The 18,639-nt window shown below is 37.9% G+C and overlaps 1 protein-coding gene across 1 annotated transcript in view; it reads right to left on the bottom strand.

Moving 5' to 3' along the window:
- LOC112046155 (atrophin-1-like) overlaps positions 1 to 18,639 on the bottom strand; it is a 33,654-nt gene that overhangs the window by 3,509 nt on the left and 11,506 nt on the right. The window contains exons 2-4 of the mRNA XM_052890223.1: positions 9,316 to 9,333; positions 1,214 to 1,316; positions 674 to 775 (exon numbers count right to left, since the gene is read on the bottom strand). Of these exons, the coding sequence (XP_052746183.1) occupies positions 674 to 775; positions 1,214 to 1,316; positions 9,316 to 9,333 (223 nt within the window). The remainder of the gene's footprint in view (positions 1 to 673; positions 776 to 1,213; positions 1,317 to 9,315; positions 9,334 to 18,639) is intronic.

Genomic DNA, 18,639 nt, shown 5'->3' on the forward strand with positions numbered 1-18,639 from the left:
ACAAATATAATTAACACAAGATAAACACAAATAATTTGCAGACTTGACGTGCGTTGGCTTCAACACGGAAACACGTAATGACGAATCGGCCGAACGAGGCCCGAGCTGTGAGGTTGTGGTGGGGATTATGGTGGGGATAGTGGGGATAGAAGAGAGTATTGCTCACACCAATTTAGTGTTGCCACTTTTTTAATATTAATATAGATCTAAAAAGTCCGTGTGTTAGGCTGATGCGTGGGGACGCATCTACAACATGTAAACGCGTCGAAAGAAGCTGTTCACATAATTGTCATCGAACTTTACTTGGCAAGTTCGTTTCGTCGTTATTCGGCTCACTGCTGAGCTCGAGTCTCCTCTCAGAATGAGAGGGGTTAGGCCAATAGTCCACCACGCTGGCCCAATGCGGATTGGCAGACTTTACACACGCAGAGAATTAAGAAATTCTCTGGTGTGCAGGTTTCCTCACGATGTTTTCCTTCACCGATTGAGACACGTGATATTTAATTTCTTAAAATGCACACAACTGAAAAGACCGGATTCGAACCCACACCCTCCGAAATCGGAGGCAGAGGTCATACTCTCATATCCACTGGGCTATCACGGCTCTTTGTCTTTGTGTTAAGTTCGTTTGATGTTCAAATATTCGCTGATGACGTAGTGTGACGTCACTCACCAATCTCCGGGATGTTCTGTGGAGGCCCGTAGGCGTCGGGCGGCAAGGGCTCCCCGTACGAGTTGGACAGGCCGCCGGCCTCGCGCTTCTGCGACTGTGCGCCTGGAATGTGTGCGAACAATGCTTTGAGGTCAAATTGTTTATGGTTCTTTTAAAAAATGTAAACAATTTTGTATGGAGGCTGGGTTTTTATTCCGAGTGTCAACTAAGCAGAACAAATCATTTTTATCTTAAAATTACATAAAATTAACTACAACTTAAATTTTTGTCATTAGCTGACAATATTAATTAAGAATTTTTATCATGGCAATTTGCGAAAACTAATGATTTTGATAATATGAATGTTTGTTACTCTTTCACGCCGCGACTACTGAACCGAATTAGCTGAAATTTGGTATTGAGATATATTATAGCCTGGATTAATACATAGGTTACTTTTTATCCCGGAAAAATCCATGGTTCCCGAGGGATTGGCGAAAAACTAAATTCCACAGGATGAAGTCGCAGGCGTCTGCCAGTACTGTATACAATGTTAGTTACCGTTCTGTGTGGCCTCAGCGAGGAGGTCCTGCTCCGTGTCCTGGCTCACCAGCCCCGGGGGGCTGTCCTCGGCCGCCGCCAGCGCCAGCAGCACCACCACCCACTGCCACAGACAAACGAACACACGTCAATAACAGTATTACAGTGGCCTTTAGCATCGACATCGACTAATATTCCAATAACGGGGCATCGACTATAGTATACTAATTCTGATATCGGCGGAGCAGACTAAATACTACTTCTGATAACGGAGAAGCTTCGGGGCATGTTCTAAGCTTTACATGTCAAGGATGGCAGATACACAAAGTAACATTATCAATCATTACTGGAACGACCATTTAACTTACAACTACAGTTCTACCCTCTAAATCGATCAAGTTCAGCGCTGATACTATCACATGTAAACCAGGGTTATCTATCATATGACTAGAAGTCAGCCACCAGCTGATGTCAGACTTGTAACTGATCCAGTTGGGTTTAAAGGCCCTTTTAGTTTTACAGTTAACTAATACTCCCCCATTCTCAGCTGGTGTTGGCTCCCAGCTAATTAACTAACAATGCAATGGCCTTACTTCTATTAACTCACCCACTGAAGTTCGGAGACACTATCACTATTTTAACACTGCACGATTACTATTTAACAGATGGAAGACGCGTATCCATTCCAAGAACTTGATTACACTGAACTACTCAACCAACAGGCCACAGAGTGGCAAAGCACCTCCACTCCGTAAAACGTACCGCCTAGGCGCCATTTTAACGCAATACAATTGGACGAGAGTCACGTAATCAATCTTTCAGTCTTATTTATTTAAACAGTAAATAATTAAATCCCAACTTCATGAAAACTGATTCTAATATTATCGCAATAATTAACGTAGATTTTGCTAACTGTTCAAATAACTCACTCGGAGACATACGCATACATACATACTTCTTCTGACGGTAGTTGGGTAAAAACAATACAATGCAAATAAGTCCACGAGTTAGTATGGCACGCGAGCAAAAACACGGGAAACAATATACATCCGATGTAAGGTCACACTCACAGGTCAGCGGCGAACAATGCGAGCGGAGTCGCACGGCGCGATCCACTTCAGTGGGAGTTCTCATGTGGGAATGTCGATATATGGATATGTTAGAAAGTTGCTAATTACTCGTGATGACTTTGACATCACTTTTATAATAGTCTAAAGTGTTTGCATAGCTTGATATACTACTTATCGGTAAGGAAATGTTTGTCAGTCCATGTTCCTACTAAACTTACTTGTAAATAAAAAATGGATTCTGTGCCGTTGTTAAGTCCAGTACTCATTGATTGACCTCTTATAATAAAAGGACGCACAATCATGTAGAAAATTTCACTTAAAAACTGACCAATTTTGCTTTGACTGTTTTAGAATTATTGGTAAAGAAAAGAATATCTAAAGGCTTTTAAATATAGTCCAATATTCAATAAAATCCCAAATTTAGAGCAAATTCAAATAAGGATTGAGTTTAAGGTTGAATTTGCAAATGCGACTATTCGAATTGAGTGCCAAGAAGTTGTGTTTGGCACTCATTGAGTGGGGACGTTTTTTGGTCGCTGATTGTGAATCCACTTTTTAATAGGAGATCGATGACGGTACCCAATGGTGTGATGACTAGGTTTTAATAAATTGATTTTTATATAAGACATTCGGGTAAATTAGGGATTTATTCGTAAAAAGCAAAGATGGTCTGGATGTTTGAAAATTAAATAAGATTATGCAATTTAAAAATCTGTTATCGTAATTAGATGAAAATTCATACAGTTATAGTTTCATTACATTAAACGTGTAATTTTTCAAAATTTGATAAACGTACAAATAACAAACATAATTATTTCTAATTTTGTTTGAACGCCCGTACACATCTAACGATCATCGCATTAACGACGTCAATAATTCGTGTCATTTATGTTTTTCAGGTTAGAAAATTGCTCTTCCTAACGTACCTATATACAAATTAAAAACGGTCATCATCCCTATCACTGGTGATGACTTTGACATCACTTTTAATAGCTTGATATACCACTTATTGGTAAGGTAATGTTTGTCAGTCCATTTTCTTATAGATATGTAAGGTACCCAATAGGGTGGTTGACTCATATCAAATTTAATATAATAAACAATATTAATTTCGTTTAGTACATGGATAATCTACCTACTTACAATATACGTTGGTAAGCGCATAACTCAACAACGCCTGGAGCAATTTGGCCAATTCTTTACCCGACTGCAAGAAGGGTTATGTTTTTCGCGCATATCTTGTATGTATGTATGTAATATTCTTTATTACCTCATATCTTCCAAACCACTGAACGGATTTACGTAATTAAGATATCGTTAGATTTGTCTCAATAACCCAAGTGTTCTTAGGTAGCTAAAACTAAAAAATATAACAAAACTACTGTGAGGTGAAAATTTTTTTTTTCTAATATCGCAATATGGGTATCAAATTAAAGAGCTTTTTGTGAGGATTCTAAAATGGCCATGGCCAATATCATGGCCATGTTTAAAAAAAACTACAATTAGACTAACTTTATTTATTAGTTGTCTATACAAAATACGTGAGGCGGATGACTATAGGTGCGAGCAGATTTGTTAAGTGAAGTTATAAAATAGACTAAATTAAATATATTGATTATAAAAGTCGGCTAAGTGTGAGTCGGATTCGCCCAACAAGCGTTCCGTAGAATTTTTTGAATATTTGCTTAACCTCGATTGGACGTATAAATTATCCTAATACTTTGTAATAAACGTAATAAATAAATCCAAAATTAACCATCTATCGTAACTAAAAGTGTGAAATAAATACATTAATTAAACAAATTCGGGTTTTTTTATTTGTTTAATTATTTTTTATATTTAAAATGTTCGTTGAAATTCTAGGATGGTTTTTACGGCGAGCAAAATTCGAATAATTGCCGGAAAAATCATAAAAGTTTCTTTTTCCCATATCAAATGTTTTCTAACTAAAATGTAGTCAATTTGAGCTTTAATGTCATATTTATTTCAGCCGCCATCATGACATAAGCTTTTCTTAGTGTTGCCACCCGTGAAAAATTAGAACGCTGTCATCCCCTATAACGTCTCTAATAGTGGCTAGTCAGACTAATTAAATAAAGACCAGCCTCGCAAGACATTATTTTTCTGTCAAAGTATATGATCATCGATCTTATGCGATTATAAACACTGTCTCTATAGAATCGATGTTTCATAGTTTACAATCGTGTCTGTCAGTTAATAACCTCCGTAAAAATACCTTTTTGTGTAGTTAAATGGTGTAAAAAACTAACAAAAACTGCTAGTTTAGTATAAGATATGTATGAAATCTAAGCTCGTTTTCCTTAGAAAGTGGCAGAAAATTTTGTTCGTGAATTTGGATGCAATACTAGTCCTTATGTATTTAGTCTGAGGCTAGTCCAATAAACATAGTACCTATGTCTCCCGACGAAAACCTATAGATTCGCTAAATTCCCACCACTCGTTCCGGAATCCCATTTACTCGTCTATAATTACCGCGACATTGTGTCAGCAGGTACGTATTTATTGTTTGCTGACAATCTATCACAACATTCCCACGAGTTTTTGCTGACTCGGAAGCAATGCACTGTAATTATGGATGTACATTTCAATACATTTATAATTACAGCAAAAAAGTGAGACATTTCCATAATGTATTCGATGACCTCAGTTTTACAGTTTGACAGTCTGTGGCTAAGATCTTCGCGATTTTTTTAAAGCTGAAAGTAGTACGACTAGCGGACGCCCGCGACTTCGTCCGCGTAAAAATGGATGTCAACTTTCAACCCCTATTTCACATTCTATTTTGCAAGTTTTATAACTTATACCTAATAAATAGTCCACTTATCATTTTACATTTACAAATGTACCTAGAAAAATTAAGGACTTTCCGTACAAACTTTCTACCCCTACTTCACCCATTTCTGATTTTGTTTTCGCGACAAAAAGTATCCTATTATCCTTCTACGAATTATGGTCTCAAATCGTCTTAAGTATCATTTGAATTCATTCTGTAGTTTCAGCGTGATGCCCGGTCAAAAAAAGGCAGACAGACAGACAAAAAATAGAAAATAGGCTTCAGTATCGATCCCCTATGAGCGTGGTGCGATGACAAAGGGAAATAGAGACTTCTATGCTAAAATTATAATGAGGTAAAGTTCGTGTGGTTGTCGGAGGTAATCTTTGGATCTACTGGACCGATTTGGAAAATTGTTTTACCAATAGAAAGCTACGTTATTTGCGAGTGTCATAGGCTATGTTTGATCCCCATATTCACACGGGAACGGGAACTACGTAATTAAAAGAGCGGTGCGTCATATAGAGTATAGATTATTCATTATTCCAGTCAGTAAACTGACACGTGCAACTGTCACTGAAATGTTATTGTACTGGATTTACTTGATGGAGGTCCTGGGTTCGATCCCCGACTGGATCGAATGATGTTTTCTTAATTGGTCCAGTTCTGGCTGGCTGGCTTTGGCCGTGGCTAGTTTTTTTTTATTCTTTACAAGTTAGCCCTTGACTACAATATCACCTGATGGTAAGTGACGATGCAGTCTATGGAAGCGGGCTAACTTGTTAGGAGGAGGATGAAAGTCCACACCCCTTTTCGGTTTCTACACGACATCGTACCGGAACGCTAAATCGCTTGCCGGTACGTTTTTGCCGGAAGGGTGGTAGGTATCGAACCCAGGACCTCCGTTTTGTAAATCCACTGTGCCACGGAGGCCGTCAAAAAGAAATAAAGAAAGCATTTTAATATTGAAAGGATTTTTTAAATCAGATCAATAGTTTCAAAGATTAACCCCTACACACAAATTTACAAAATCTATACTAATAGGAAGCTGAAGAGTTTGTTTGTTTGAACGCGCTAATCTCAAAAACTACTGGTCCGATTTGAAAAATTCTTTCAGTGTTAGATAGCCCATTTATCGAGGAAGGATATAGGTTATTATTATCCCCGTATTCCTACGGGAACGGGAACCACGCGGGCGAAACCACGCGGCATCAGCTAGTTTTTAAGATTAGTTTAAATAACTAGTTACTATACTCATAGATTTGTTATTTACTCATAACTTTCATACAATCTACATTATAATTATAATAAGCAAAGATTTGTGTAAATTGCACTCTATTACCTATGAGTTAAGGTGTATTATCTGTTGCTATTGATAATCACTCTTACTTCAACTTTCGTTTTCGTGTTCCTTCACATAAATCATGGTTCTATAGTCTATGGTCTAGAGGTTCCTCTTGAGACGTGTTTGTGCTTGATTTATTGATTTTTGACGACCTCTCGCAGTTGGTGGTGCATTGGCACACAACAGAAAGGTTCTAGGTTCCATTCCATCCATTCGGCTTGAGATAAAATTTCTAAATATGTTTAAGATTTAAGTTTGGTATCGTGGCTAATTTTAAGTTACCATTCTACTGGTAAAGACGATTTAGCGTTCCGGTACGCTGCTTCATAGAAATTGTCACGGGCTAAGGTAGAAAATTGGTACTTCTTCACAGATAACTTCGACCATTAATAACAGGACCTGCCTCGCTAACCGTTACCCCTCTGGCAAAGATCAAAAATCAATAATCTGACGCGTTTATAAAAACTGTTGCTATAGAATCGATGTTTCATTGTTGTAATCGTTTTCGTCGTGTAAAGAGCTCCCTAAAAATGCCAGTTTGTGTAGTTGGCATAAAAAACGGCCAAAAAGTTGTAGTTTAGTAAAAGATGGAGTAAGAGAATCGATTCTTTTGACGGAACAGCAAAAAATCGATCAAGTAATCGAATATTTTATGTATATATTCTGTGGATAGTCTGTGTAAAATTACGCGTGTGTGTATTGCGAGTCTTCATAGTTGTGTGTATTATGAAACAGAATATATTTAATGGTGTTAAATATTTTCGATGTGTGAGTTTACCTCGTCCCCCTCAAAAAACGACAGATCTTGATCACGTGATCTGTCGATAGAAGTATAATTCGTATACATTTTTCTAGTTTTCGAAGCGTTTGCGATCGTAGAAAGAGAATCGTCGTAGGTACCTTTTGGCTACAGGGGCGTTAGATTGCAAATCAAGGGCTAGCTTTTCTATGCTTTGATTGTTTGTTTGTATGTTTTGAATAAGCTCTGGAAGTACTAAACCGATTTGAAAAATTCTTTAACTGTTATGAAGCTACACTATCCCCGAGTGCTATAGGCTATATTTTATCTCCGTATTCTCACGGGAACGGGAACTACGCGGGGGAAACCGCGAGGCGTCTGCTAGTCATTGAATAAAAAAATTCAACCGACTTCCAACTCAAAAATTAACCTAAACTAAAAAGCAAAAAATAACATCTTACCTATGTGCTACCTTCTGATCAGTTTGAAGGCGGTGCCAAGCCAGTGATGTTTTAATTCAAGCCGTTTAAATTACACAATTTCTGTGGTTCTTTCAGAAACAGCTTTAATTAAAACATGACACTGGATTGGCACCGCCTTCAAACTGATCAGAAGGTAGCACATAGGTAAGATGTTATTTTTTGCTTTTTAGTTTAGGTTAATTTTTGAGTTGGAAGTCGGTTGAATTTTTTTTATTAAAATTTTTATTTTTTAATTTTTAGTGTTAGCACACCTACTGAGTGTGCACTGACTGACCTCCGTCTTCATCACCAGACCCCCTATGCAGTCACAATCCATATGGGTGGAAAGTTCTCATCAATATAAAATTTATCAAGTCCAAACACAAGGTAGCTACTGTGAACCGTCGAGGAGTTCCCTTAACTCTCCTTCATCTTCATCACCAGACCTCTAATACAGTCACAACCTATCCAGGTGGAAAGTTCTCATCAATATAATATTATCAAGTCAAAACACAAGGTAGCTACTGTGAACCGTCGAGGAGTTCCCTTAACTATCCTTCGTTTTCTTCACCAGACCCCTAATACAGTCACAACCCATCTAGGTGGAAAGTTCTCATCAATACAAATGTATCAAGTCCAAACACAAGGTAGCTACTGTGAACCGTCGAGGAGTTCTCTTCACTGTCCTTCGTCTTCATCATCAGACCCTTAATACAGTCACAACCCATCTAGGTGGAAAGTTCTCATCAATACAAATAAATTAAGCCCAAACAAAAGGTACCTGCTGTAAATCGTGGACGAGTTCCATCGTCTGTGTATCGGCTCCATCATCAGACCAACTCCAGACCTTGATAAAATTGTAGTGGTTTAAAATACCTTATGGAAACACTAACAAACGCACTAGCCGTCTCTACGATTTTCAAAAGTTCCCCTCGATTTCTCCAGGATGCCATCATCAGATCCTGACATGAAAAAAATGGGACCACCCTGGAATCAAACCCTTCACAACAAAAAAAGAATTTTCAAAATCGGTCTACAAATGACGGAATTATCGCTGGACATACATAAAAAAAAAAAAAAAAAAAAAAACATACATACAGCCGAACGTAGAACCTCCTCCTTTTTGGAAGTCGGTTAAAAAAATATCATTTACTTACTATCTTCAGCTTCTTTATTTTTGACGGCCTGCGTAGCGCAGCAGCGCGGTGGATTTACAAAATGGAGGTCCTGGGTTCGATCCCCGGTCCAAGTCTGGCTGGAAGCTGGGAGGCTTCAGCCGTGGCTAGTTAACACCCTACCGACAAAGACGTATCACCAAGCGATTTAGCGTTCCGGTACGATGTCGTGTAGAAACAGAAAAGGGGTGTGGATTTTCATCCTCCTCCTAACAAGTTAGCTCGCTTCCATCGTAGATTGCATCATCACTTACCATCAGGTGAGATTGTAGTCAAGGGTAGTACTAATATAAGCGGTTTCGTTGTGTGTGGTACGTAAACGGTTAAAGTTACGCAAAAATCAGTGTGCCTAGTGGGACTGGTCAACTATCACGTTGACGTAAACGCGAATTTATATGGAACTGAAACAATTGTGCAGTAGTGCGATAGTAACAGTTTCAAACTGCCACTAGGCCCTCAGAATAACCAAAAACCTTCATAAAATACTCCACCAGTACGTCAGATACGGAGCGAAAAAGAAAAACGCAACCACAACTTACCGCCCTCCATCTTGGTATCTGTAACAAAGAATTATGTTATTAAAATACTATTATAATCACCAAATACTATATAGTCTTAATTAATAGGGCCACATAAAAATCATCAGAAGGCTCAAATCACACAGCGGGCGATGGAGCGAACTATGCTTGGTTATCTGTGCGTGATCGAATCAGAAATGAGGAGATCCGCAGACGAACCAGTCACTGACATAGCTCAGCGAGTCGCAATGTAATCTAAAGTAGCAATGGGCGGTACATAGTTCGAAGAGTCGATGGATTGGGTCCCAAGGTACTGGAATGGCGACCCTTCATCGATATAGTGGTAATAGTGGTCCAGTTAGGTTGGTCCAATTTCGGGAAAGAGTTGAACCGCCGAATTCATCTCGGCTGGGCTGCATTCGGGAAACTCCGCGATATCTTTTCGTCCGTAATTCCTCAGTGCTTGAAGACAAAAGTTTCCGAACAGTGCGTGTTACCAGTGATGACATATGATTCCGAGACTTGGTCGCTAGCTATGGGCCTCATAAGAAACCTCAGAGTCACACAGCGGGCGATGGAGAGAGCTATGCTAGCAGTATCTCTGCGTGATCGAATCAGAAATGAGGAGATCCGCAGAAGAACCAAAGTCACCGACATAGCTCAGCGAGTCGCGATGCTAAAGTGGCAATGGGCGGGGCACATAGTTCGAAGAGTCAATGGAGAGGGGTCCCAAGGTGCTAGAATGGCGACCCCGCACCGGAAAACGCAGTTGGCTGACCCCCCACTAGGAGGAAGACATCAAGCGGGTTGCAGGGAGCCGCTGGATGCTGGCGACTCGAGACTGCTGTGCTTGGAGGTCCATGCAAGAGGCCTATGTCCAGCAGTGGACGTCCATCGGCTGATGATGATGATGATTAAAATATCTACACTAAATTGTAATTAATAAAATGGGGGGTGGTAGTTTGTATGGAGCATTCCGCAATTTTCAAGGTAGAAAGCTAAAAATTGGTATGCAGACTTGTGACTAAAAAGGGTAGGGGTAGAATAGGGGTAGGATTAGGATAGGGGTAGGGATAGGGAAGACGAAGAAGTGCACATAAGTGAAAGCGAAGCTTGACCGGGTCCGCTAGTAATTCATTAATAGCTCACGTCAAATCAAATAATTATGCAAATTAAATTGCAACATAATTCTAATGTTATAAATGAAAGCGAAACAGTTATAAGACTTACATTATTATGGACAACGATGAGGTAGTTGCAATCTACATAATCTGAATAATAATAATCAACTTAAATAAAATAGCAGTGCATTGCTCTACTGGGACCGAACGATTATCACTGACAGGTATATTGTAGCCAATAGACCTGATATAGTGCTAGTCGATCGGTCAGTGCGTCGTGCAATAATTGTTGATATTACAGTTCCACATGACGATAATCTAGTTAAAGCCGAAAAGGAAAAAGTATCAAATTACTTGGACCTTGCTCACGAGATTACCGCCATGTGGAATGTTGAGTCAACTATTATTGTTCCGATAGTTGTTTCAGTCAATGGTCTTATAGCGAAAAGCTTCGACCAACATCTTCAGAAGCTTTCGCTTAACTGTTGGATCAAGAGTCGGATACAGAAGGCAGTGACTCTTGAGACGGCGCGTATTGTGAGGAGGTTCCTCACTCTAGAACCCTGATCGAGTCCACCACGCTGGCCCAATACGGATTGGCAGACTCCACACGCGCAGTGAATTAAGGAAATACTTATAAATGCAGGTTTCCTCACCGTTTTAGACACGTGATATTTAATTTCTTATAATGTACACAACTGAAAAGTTAGAGGCAGAGGTCATATCCACTGGGCTATCAGCTATCACGGCATTAAAGATTATAGCTCACACACAAGATTTTTAACTAGGGTAGGTAGTAGGTAGGTACTGTATATACTAGTATAGTTAGTTGGGAATTTTGATTGTTGGTTTTAATACTGTAGGTACTTTAATGTTATATAATTTTTCTTTTTGTTCTTTTTTATAATTTTTAAACTAGTTATAAGTTTTAATCTGGTTTTGCTTTAAATATATTGTTATTATATTGCCTGTTTTCGTGGTGGCACTTGGAACTGGGTCCTAGCTGAAAATCAGCGCTGTATGTTCTTTGTTTATGGGGAGCATATAGCAATATGCTGAGCTAGGACCTTTTTCTAGGTTATGCCACATATCGCAGGGTATTATTCTTAAATAATTGTGATTTGTAGCATAATCTATATACTTATAATAAATCTGTAGAGAAGTCAATTCTGTACATGAAATATATTTCCAAAATAACTATCAGGGGGTGATTAGTGATCGATACTGACGCTAAAAATGCAATCAATAAAATTTTTGTCTGTCTGTCTGTCTGTCTGTCTGTATGTCTGTCTGTATGTTCTTTATAGAAACAAAAACTACTCGACGGATTTTAACGAAACTTGGTACAATTATTCTTCATACTCCTGGGCAGGTTATAGTATACTTTTCATCACGCTACGATCAATAGGAGCAGAGCAGTGAAGAAAAATGTTGAGAAAACGGGAGAAGTTACTCCATTTTTTAAGATTCCGTCGCGTGTACATCCTTAATGGTTAACGCTACATAGAAATCATATATGACGGAAATGTTCTCCTTAAAATTATATAAAATAAAACAACAGCATATATATGTCTATCTTTTATGGTTGACTCACAATAACACGTGTAACTCCCGATAGCTTAACAGTTCGAAACTTTCTAATTATATTTGTCTACTCTTATGTTTATAGGGGGTAGGGTAGAGGTAGGATAGAGGTAGTTGAAAGTTTACATCGATTTTCACGCGGACGAAGTCGCGGGCGTCCGCTAGAGTAGTAATAAATATATTTTCTTTCTTTCTTATACAAAATGGAAAATTTCTCCTTCAATATAGGTTCCTAATGAATCCTCAGGGTACTATTATTATGCTGACTGTCACACATAATCAGAAGTAGTGGTCAAGTCAGTAGGTAGAGTCAGCGAGCAACCGGTTCTACACTTTCGAGTAAGGTTTCACTTTCCATATCGCGCAGATATTTTGGGTTGTAAGTATGATGAAACATTCGTAATGTACCACTGGGTGACCCAGCGCCGTACGATGTTAACATGTTACGAGGTCAATTGACCTCGTATATCTAGAGACTTCAAAGGTTACGAGGTCAATTGACCTCGTATATCTAGTGACTTCAAGAGTTACGAGGTCAATTGACCTCGTATATCTAGTGACTTCAAGAGTTACGAGGTCGATTGACCTCGTACCCCACCACACACTTTATGTGATGTACGAAGTATATTCACAATAATTAGTCCCATTTTTTGGAAAAAACTTACTTAGCAGTAGAAAAAATTTAACTTTCATTACTTGAAACAACTATTCAAAAATAATTACCAAGTATAAAATCAACGCTTAAGTAAATTCACAGCAAATGGTATGACTAAATTGCACTGAAGGTTTTGAATTTTGAATTTTGTACAAAAATCGAAATAACTTAAATTTTAGTAGCCTGAGTCAGCTATCACTCTGTAGAGTATGAAGTACTAATTACGGGACACCCTGTATAAAATACTAATTGACGCCACGCAGTTTCAACCGCGTGGTTCCCGTTCCCATGGGAATACGGGGATAATATCATATAGCATATAGCCTTCCTCGATAAATGGGCTATCTAACACTGGAAGAATTTTTCAAATCGGACCAGTAGTTCCTGAGATTAGCTTAGCGCGTTCAACCAAACAAACTCTTCAGCTTTATAATATTAAGTATAGATTTGTTTTGTACTAATATCGAGTAGGTATTTTACACAATGTAAATACTTTCTACTATCATAGTATATCTATCGACTATATTGACTAGTAGTCAGGGATCTGTAGAACATTGTTTACACTTATTTATTTATTTTGATTATATTTTTCTATTAATTAATTAGTTAATATTTCGTAAGTAGCTTCAACTCTTGAAGCTTTATCTCAAATCAGGATGAGACGAAAACTCTTTGATAATAATATTAATAATACTGTTCCAAATGACGATAATCTGGTGAAAGCCGATAAGGAAAAAGTATCAAAATACTTGGACCTTGCTCACGAGATTACCGCCATGTGGAATGTTGAGTCAACTATTATTGTTCCGATAGTTGTTTCAGTCAATGGTCTTATAGCGAAAAGCTTCGACCAACATCATAAGAAGCTTTCGCTTAACTGTTGGATCAAGAGTCGGATACAGAAGGCAGTGATTCTTGAGACGGCGCGTATTGTGAGGAGGTTCCTCACTCTGGAGCCTGACTACCGGTTGCTTGGGCACTCAAATGTAGCGCAGCGGGAGGGTTGATGTTTTTTATAAATTTTTATGTGTTCTGTTTTATATTTATATAGCAGATGCCCGCAAATTTTTCCGCGGGAAATCGATATATATATTTTTTTTACCTATTCGTTTGTTTTATATAAGTATAAGAAATAGTCCACTAATCATTTTACAAAAATAGAACCCCAAACATGAACGGCCGGAGGCCGCGCGTTTTATGTGCTTGGGTAAAGTGCCCAGCCACGGTCGGAAGTCGTATCACAAACCCCCGAAGGCCAGTGTAAAATTGAGTGCGCGACTGAAGGCCGCGCGTTTTATATACTTAGATGAAATGCCCGAAGTCACGGTTTGAGGCCCTTTGAATTTTCTTCTTTTATGTTAAACTGACCGTTTGTAGACCATTTTTTACAAATAACTTGAAAAATGCCAGCTCCAGTCCATTTTTTTCCTTCCCCTTCGATTTCGATTAAACAGACTGGTCAAATGTTTGCTTCACCCTTCATTGGGCCCCAACTAATTTGATACAGGGCCCATTCAAGGCACACTCGCCACTGTTGGCACAGGGCTCATACAAGGCACACTACGCCACTGTTGGTCACTTCAAGTGACATGTATGCTAGTTTTCTCGCACTTTAAATCTATAAGAAGCCGCTTGCCTCACCAAACCGGTTCCAGCCAATATGAAAGCGGTTGAACTTTTACCAACAAGCCATTACCGACCATATGTTATTAATATGCCTGCTGTAGTCACACTTACCTCATATTATGAAGGAAAAATATCGTAAGGAAACCTGCATACCAGAGAATTTTCTCAAAGAAAAGGATTTCTTATATAACTCAGTTTAAAAATCATGTATGTTTTCAAATTTTCCAAACCTCAAAAACGCTGTCGTCCATTTTGTAAAATCACATTGTTACTTGATGCATTAATGACTTGTTATTGTTTAAGTTTAATTTGTTATAGTGACGTAATAAACCAGTCAAATCAAATCAAATCAAAACTCATATATTTCAAGTAGGCTCAGTTTACAAGCACTTTTGACACGTCAGTTGACTATTTGTAAAGATTCTACCACCGGTTCGGAAGGCAGGTTCTGCTGAGAAGATACCGGCAAGAAACTCAACAGTTGCTCTTCTGAAAAAGTCATACAGTATTATAATTTACAATTGATAACAATTACAATTTCTTATAGTTTTATAGTTTTATTTCCTGTGTGAAGGTGGAAGCTGATCCAATGGCCTCCAAGCGCTTGAAATATAGACCATCATGGCTGACAGGCGTTTTGGCTCTTGTCAAATAAATATTTAAAAATTAGAATTTACATGTAATTAAAAAATATGAATCGTATATCGTTATATTAGTCTATTTTTTTTTTGATCTAGTACAATTATAATGAACACTTTAAGACCATTGAAAAAAGTGTCAACTAGTCTATTGGCTACCTATGCTAGGAGCATAGACACGCTTCCCTAGTAAGTTGTCAAAGAGTAGGTCTCGCCATCGCATGCTCCCAATTCTTAAACATAATGACTGTTGTCTTGCGTAACTTGACAACTTTAACTTTTGAATGGTATAATTATTTATTTTAAAGAGTATAGCTTACTTAAAACATAGCCATATCTGGCAATGCAATTATGGATGCGTCTGAGACACCAATACTGGATTCGATAATCAAAATGGCACATAAAATTGCATACACTGAAAGACAGAAAAAACGTTAATTTTAAAATAGGGATGTTGACAGTTTTTTAAATTGTATATAAATTAAGAGTACGCTATAGTAAAGAAATTTTGTAAAAGTAACAGGGTATCTGCGATCATTACTTGCGGAGCTACAGGGATTTAAAGGGTCAGATTTGCGACGCTGCCGCGGATCAATGAAATACGCCCCATACAAAATGGTACGAACTTATGACGTCGTAGGCAATTAATGATCGTTAGATTTGTATGGGCGTTTAAACAAAATTACTAATATCTTTGTTATTTCTGCGTTTATGTTTATAGTTCATATATTAAAAAATGTCACTTTTAATGTAAGGAAGCTAAAACTGTATGAATTTTCATCTAATTACGATAAAATATTTTTAATAGATTTTGAAATTTTATAATCTCATTTATTTTGCAAATATCCAGACAATCGTTGCTTTTTATGTATAAATTAGTTAACATTGACTTTATTTACCCGAATGTATCATAAAAATCAATATATTCAAACCTAGTCATCATCCCCATTATAGAAGGACCTGTATCGCACTCATAGTCACGAACAAAATTGTCTGTCATTTAACGAAAACGATTATATCATCATAAACTAAACTAAACTAGAAGTTTTTTACACAATTCAATTACACAAAAAGGTATTTTTACGGAGCTCTTTAACCGACTAACACGATTACAACTATTTAACATCGATACTATAGAGACAGTTTCTATAATCGCATTAGATCGTTGATCATATACTTTGACAGAAAAGTAACGCCTAGCGAGGCAGGTCCTATACAATAATTGGTCCGAGGTTGATAATGATGATGATGAAATATCACTTGTACCCTCTGAATGTTGGGTTAGGCCAATAGTCCACCACGCTGGCCCAATGCAGATTGGCAGACTTCACACACGCAGAGAATTAAGAAAATTCTCTAGTATGCAGGTTTCCTTACGATGTTTTTCTTTCACCGTTTGACACACGAGATATTTATTTTTTAAATACATATAACTCTAACCTACGCCCTCCAATTCTAAGTCAGAGGTTATATCCACTGGGCTATCACGGCTTGTAGGTAGGTATAGTCTGCTAATCGCTTCAACAGTGTAATATTGACATATCCGTGAGACTTTAGCACCTGGCACTTTCACTGGCGGAATGTTGAACTAAACAGGTTGTTTCAACATAAATCATTGTGTTTACTATTATATTTACATACTAGACGCGCCGCGACTTTGGCCGCGTAAAATCCCTTGACAAAAGACATATACGTAGACATATGTTTTCTGTGACGTAGGTACCTATATTGTACGTTAACGCGTACTTTTTTGAGCTTTTGAAACCGATATTACAATATGGGTATCAAAATAAAGACGATATTTTTCACGCGACTTTCACTGCGGAACACGACGGTGTCGTAGCCGCTCCAAATACAAAATTCAAAAACGAATACATTCGAGTCAGTTTCAATATTCAATTCAATATTATTCAAGAAAAAGTTGCAAGTGTTTTTTTTTTTATTGATAATTATTGATTATTATATTAATTTACGTAATTGTTGTTAGTGTTAAATTTTGAAGCACAAATTATGAAAAAAGTTTGCATATGCGGATGTCAAGAAGACGAGTGACGTTTATTGTTATGTGTTTCACCGGCTTCACCATGTTGCTTGTAAGGACTCACTCTGTACGATCTTTACTCTGTGGTCTCAACATAGTGACCGTAAATGCCACTCATTAATTATTCACTTACTTTACCACAAAATTACTAAACCCATTTTCGTGTAAATTAAATGGGACCAATCTGGAAGTACACTCTTTTAAATAAATAAATAATTTTCAAAATTGGTTAATAAATGACGAAGTTATAAGGTAACAAACACAAAATACAAACAAGCGTTTTATTGAGAACCTCCTCCTTTTTTAAAGTCGGTTAAAATATACTTCACGGGCATTCGCTAGTAATAGGTTAGTTGACACTTTTTTGAAATGGTCTTAAATTGTTCAATAACCTTCAAATAGACAATAAAAAAAACATATTTTTGTGAAATTATTACCTACATCGACTTCAACTCTCACAGTAAGGTTCACTTTCAGAGTCATAGATCTCACGCCACCTGTCTACTCTATACAGCCTCCGCGGGTCGATGACCTCTGTGAGCGACGTGCAGTGGAAAGTAAGATGTCATCCCAACTACGCACGGATAGAGGCCAAGTTCGTACTGATCAAAGATATCTATGTATATCTATACTAATCATTATAAAAAGGTAGCGTTTGTGTTTTGGTATTGTATGGTAATCTCTGGATCTACTGAACCGATTTTGAAAATTCTTTTACCAGTAGAAAGTCACGTTATTTGTGAGTGTCATAGGGTATATTTTATCCTCCTACTCTCACGGGAATGGGAACTACGTGAGTGAAACTGCTGGGCGTTGGCTAGTGCTCATTCATAGAGGTAAAGATTGTGTTTGTAGGGGATAATCTCTGGACCCACTGAACCGATTTTGAAAATTCTTTTACCAGTAGAAAGTCACGTTATTTGTGAGTGTCATAGGGTATATTTTATCCTCATGCTCTCACGGGAATGAGAACTACGTGGGTGAAACTGCTGGGCGTTGGCTAGTACTCATTCATAGAGGTAAAGATTGAGTTTGTAGGGGATAATCTCTGGACCCACTGAACCGATTTTGAAAATTCTTTTACCAGTAGAAAGTCACGTTATTTGTGAGTGTCATAGGGTATATTTTATCCTCATACTCTCACGGGAATGGGAACTACGTGGGTGAAACTGCTGGGCGTTGGCTAGTACTCATTCATAGAGGTAAAGATTGAGTTTGTAGGGGCTAATCTCTGGATCCACTGCACTGATTTTGAAAATTATTTTACCAGTAGAAAGTTACGTTATTTGAGAGTATTATAGGCTATATTTTATCTCCGTATTCTCATGGGAACGGAAACTACGGGGATGAAGCCGAGGGGCGTCATAAGCCCTGTCGCTAGACCCTTAACGTCGTGGTAGCTTTAAGCTAGACACCCTTAAACTTCGTTCGAAATTGAAGAGCGAATCATATTATGCAGAGCAAAATCACACTAATATTATAAAGGCAAAAGTTTGTATGTGTGTATGTTTGTTTCTCCTTTACGCTACGGCTACTGAAGCGATTTGGCTGAAATTTGCAATGGAAATAGATTTTATTCTGGATTAACATATGGGCTATTTTTCATCTCGAAAAAATCTATGGGAATTGTGAAAAACTGAATTCCACGCGGACGAAGGCGCGGGCGTTTCCTAGTATAAA

Source organism: Bicyclus anynana, chromosome 27 (assembly GCF_947172395.1).
Source record: "Bicyclus anynana chromosome 27, ilBicAnyn1.1, whole genome shotgun sequence".
Taxonomy (NCBI): domain Eukaryota; kingdom Metazoa; phylum Arthropoda; class Insecta; order Lepidoptera; family Nymphalidae; genus Bicyclus; species Bicyclus anynana.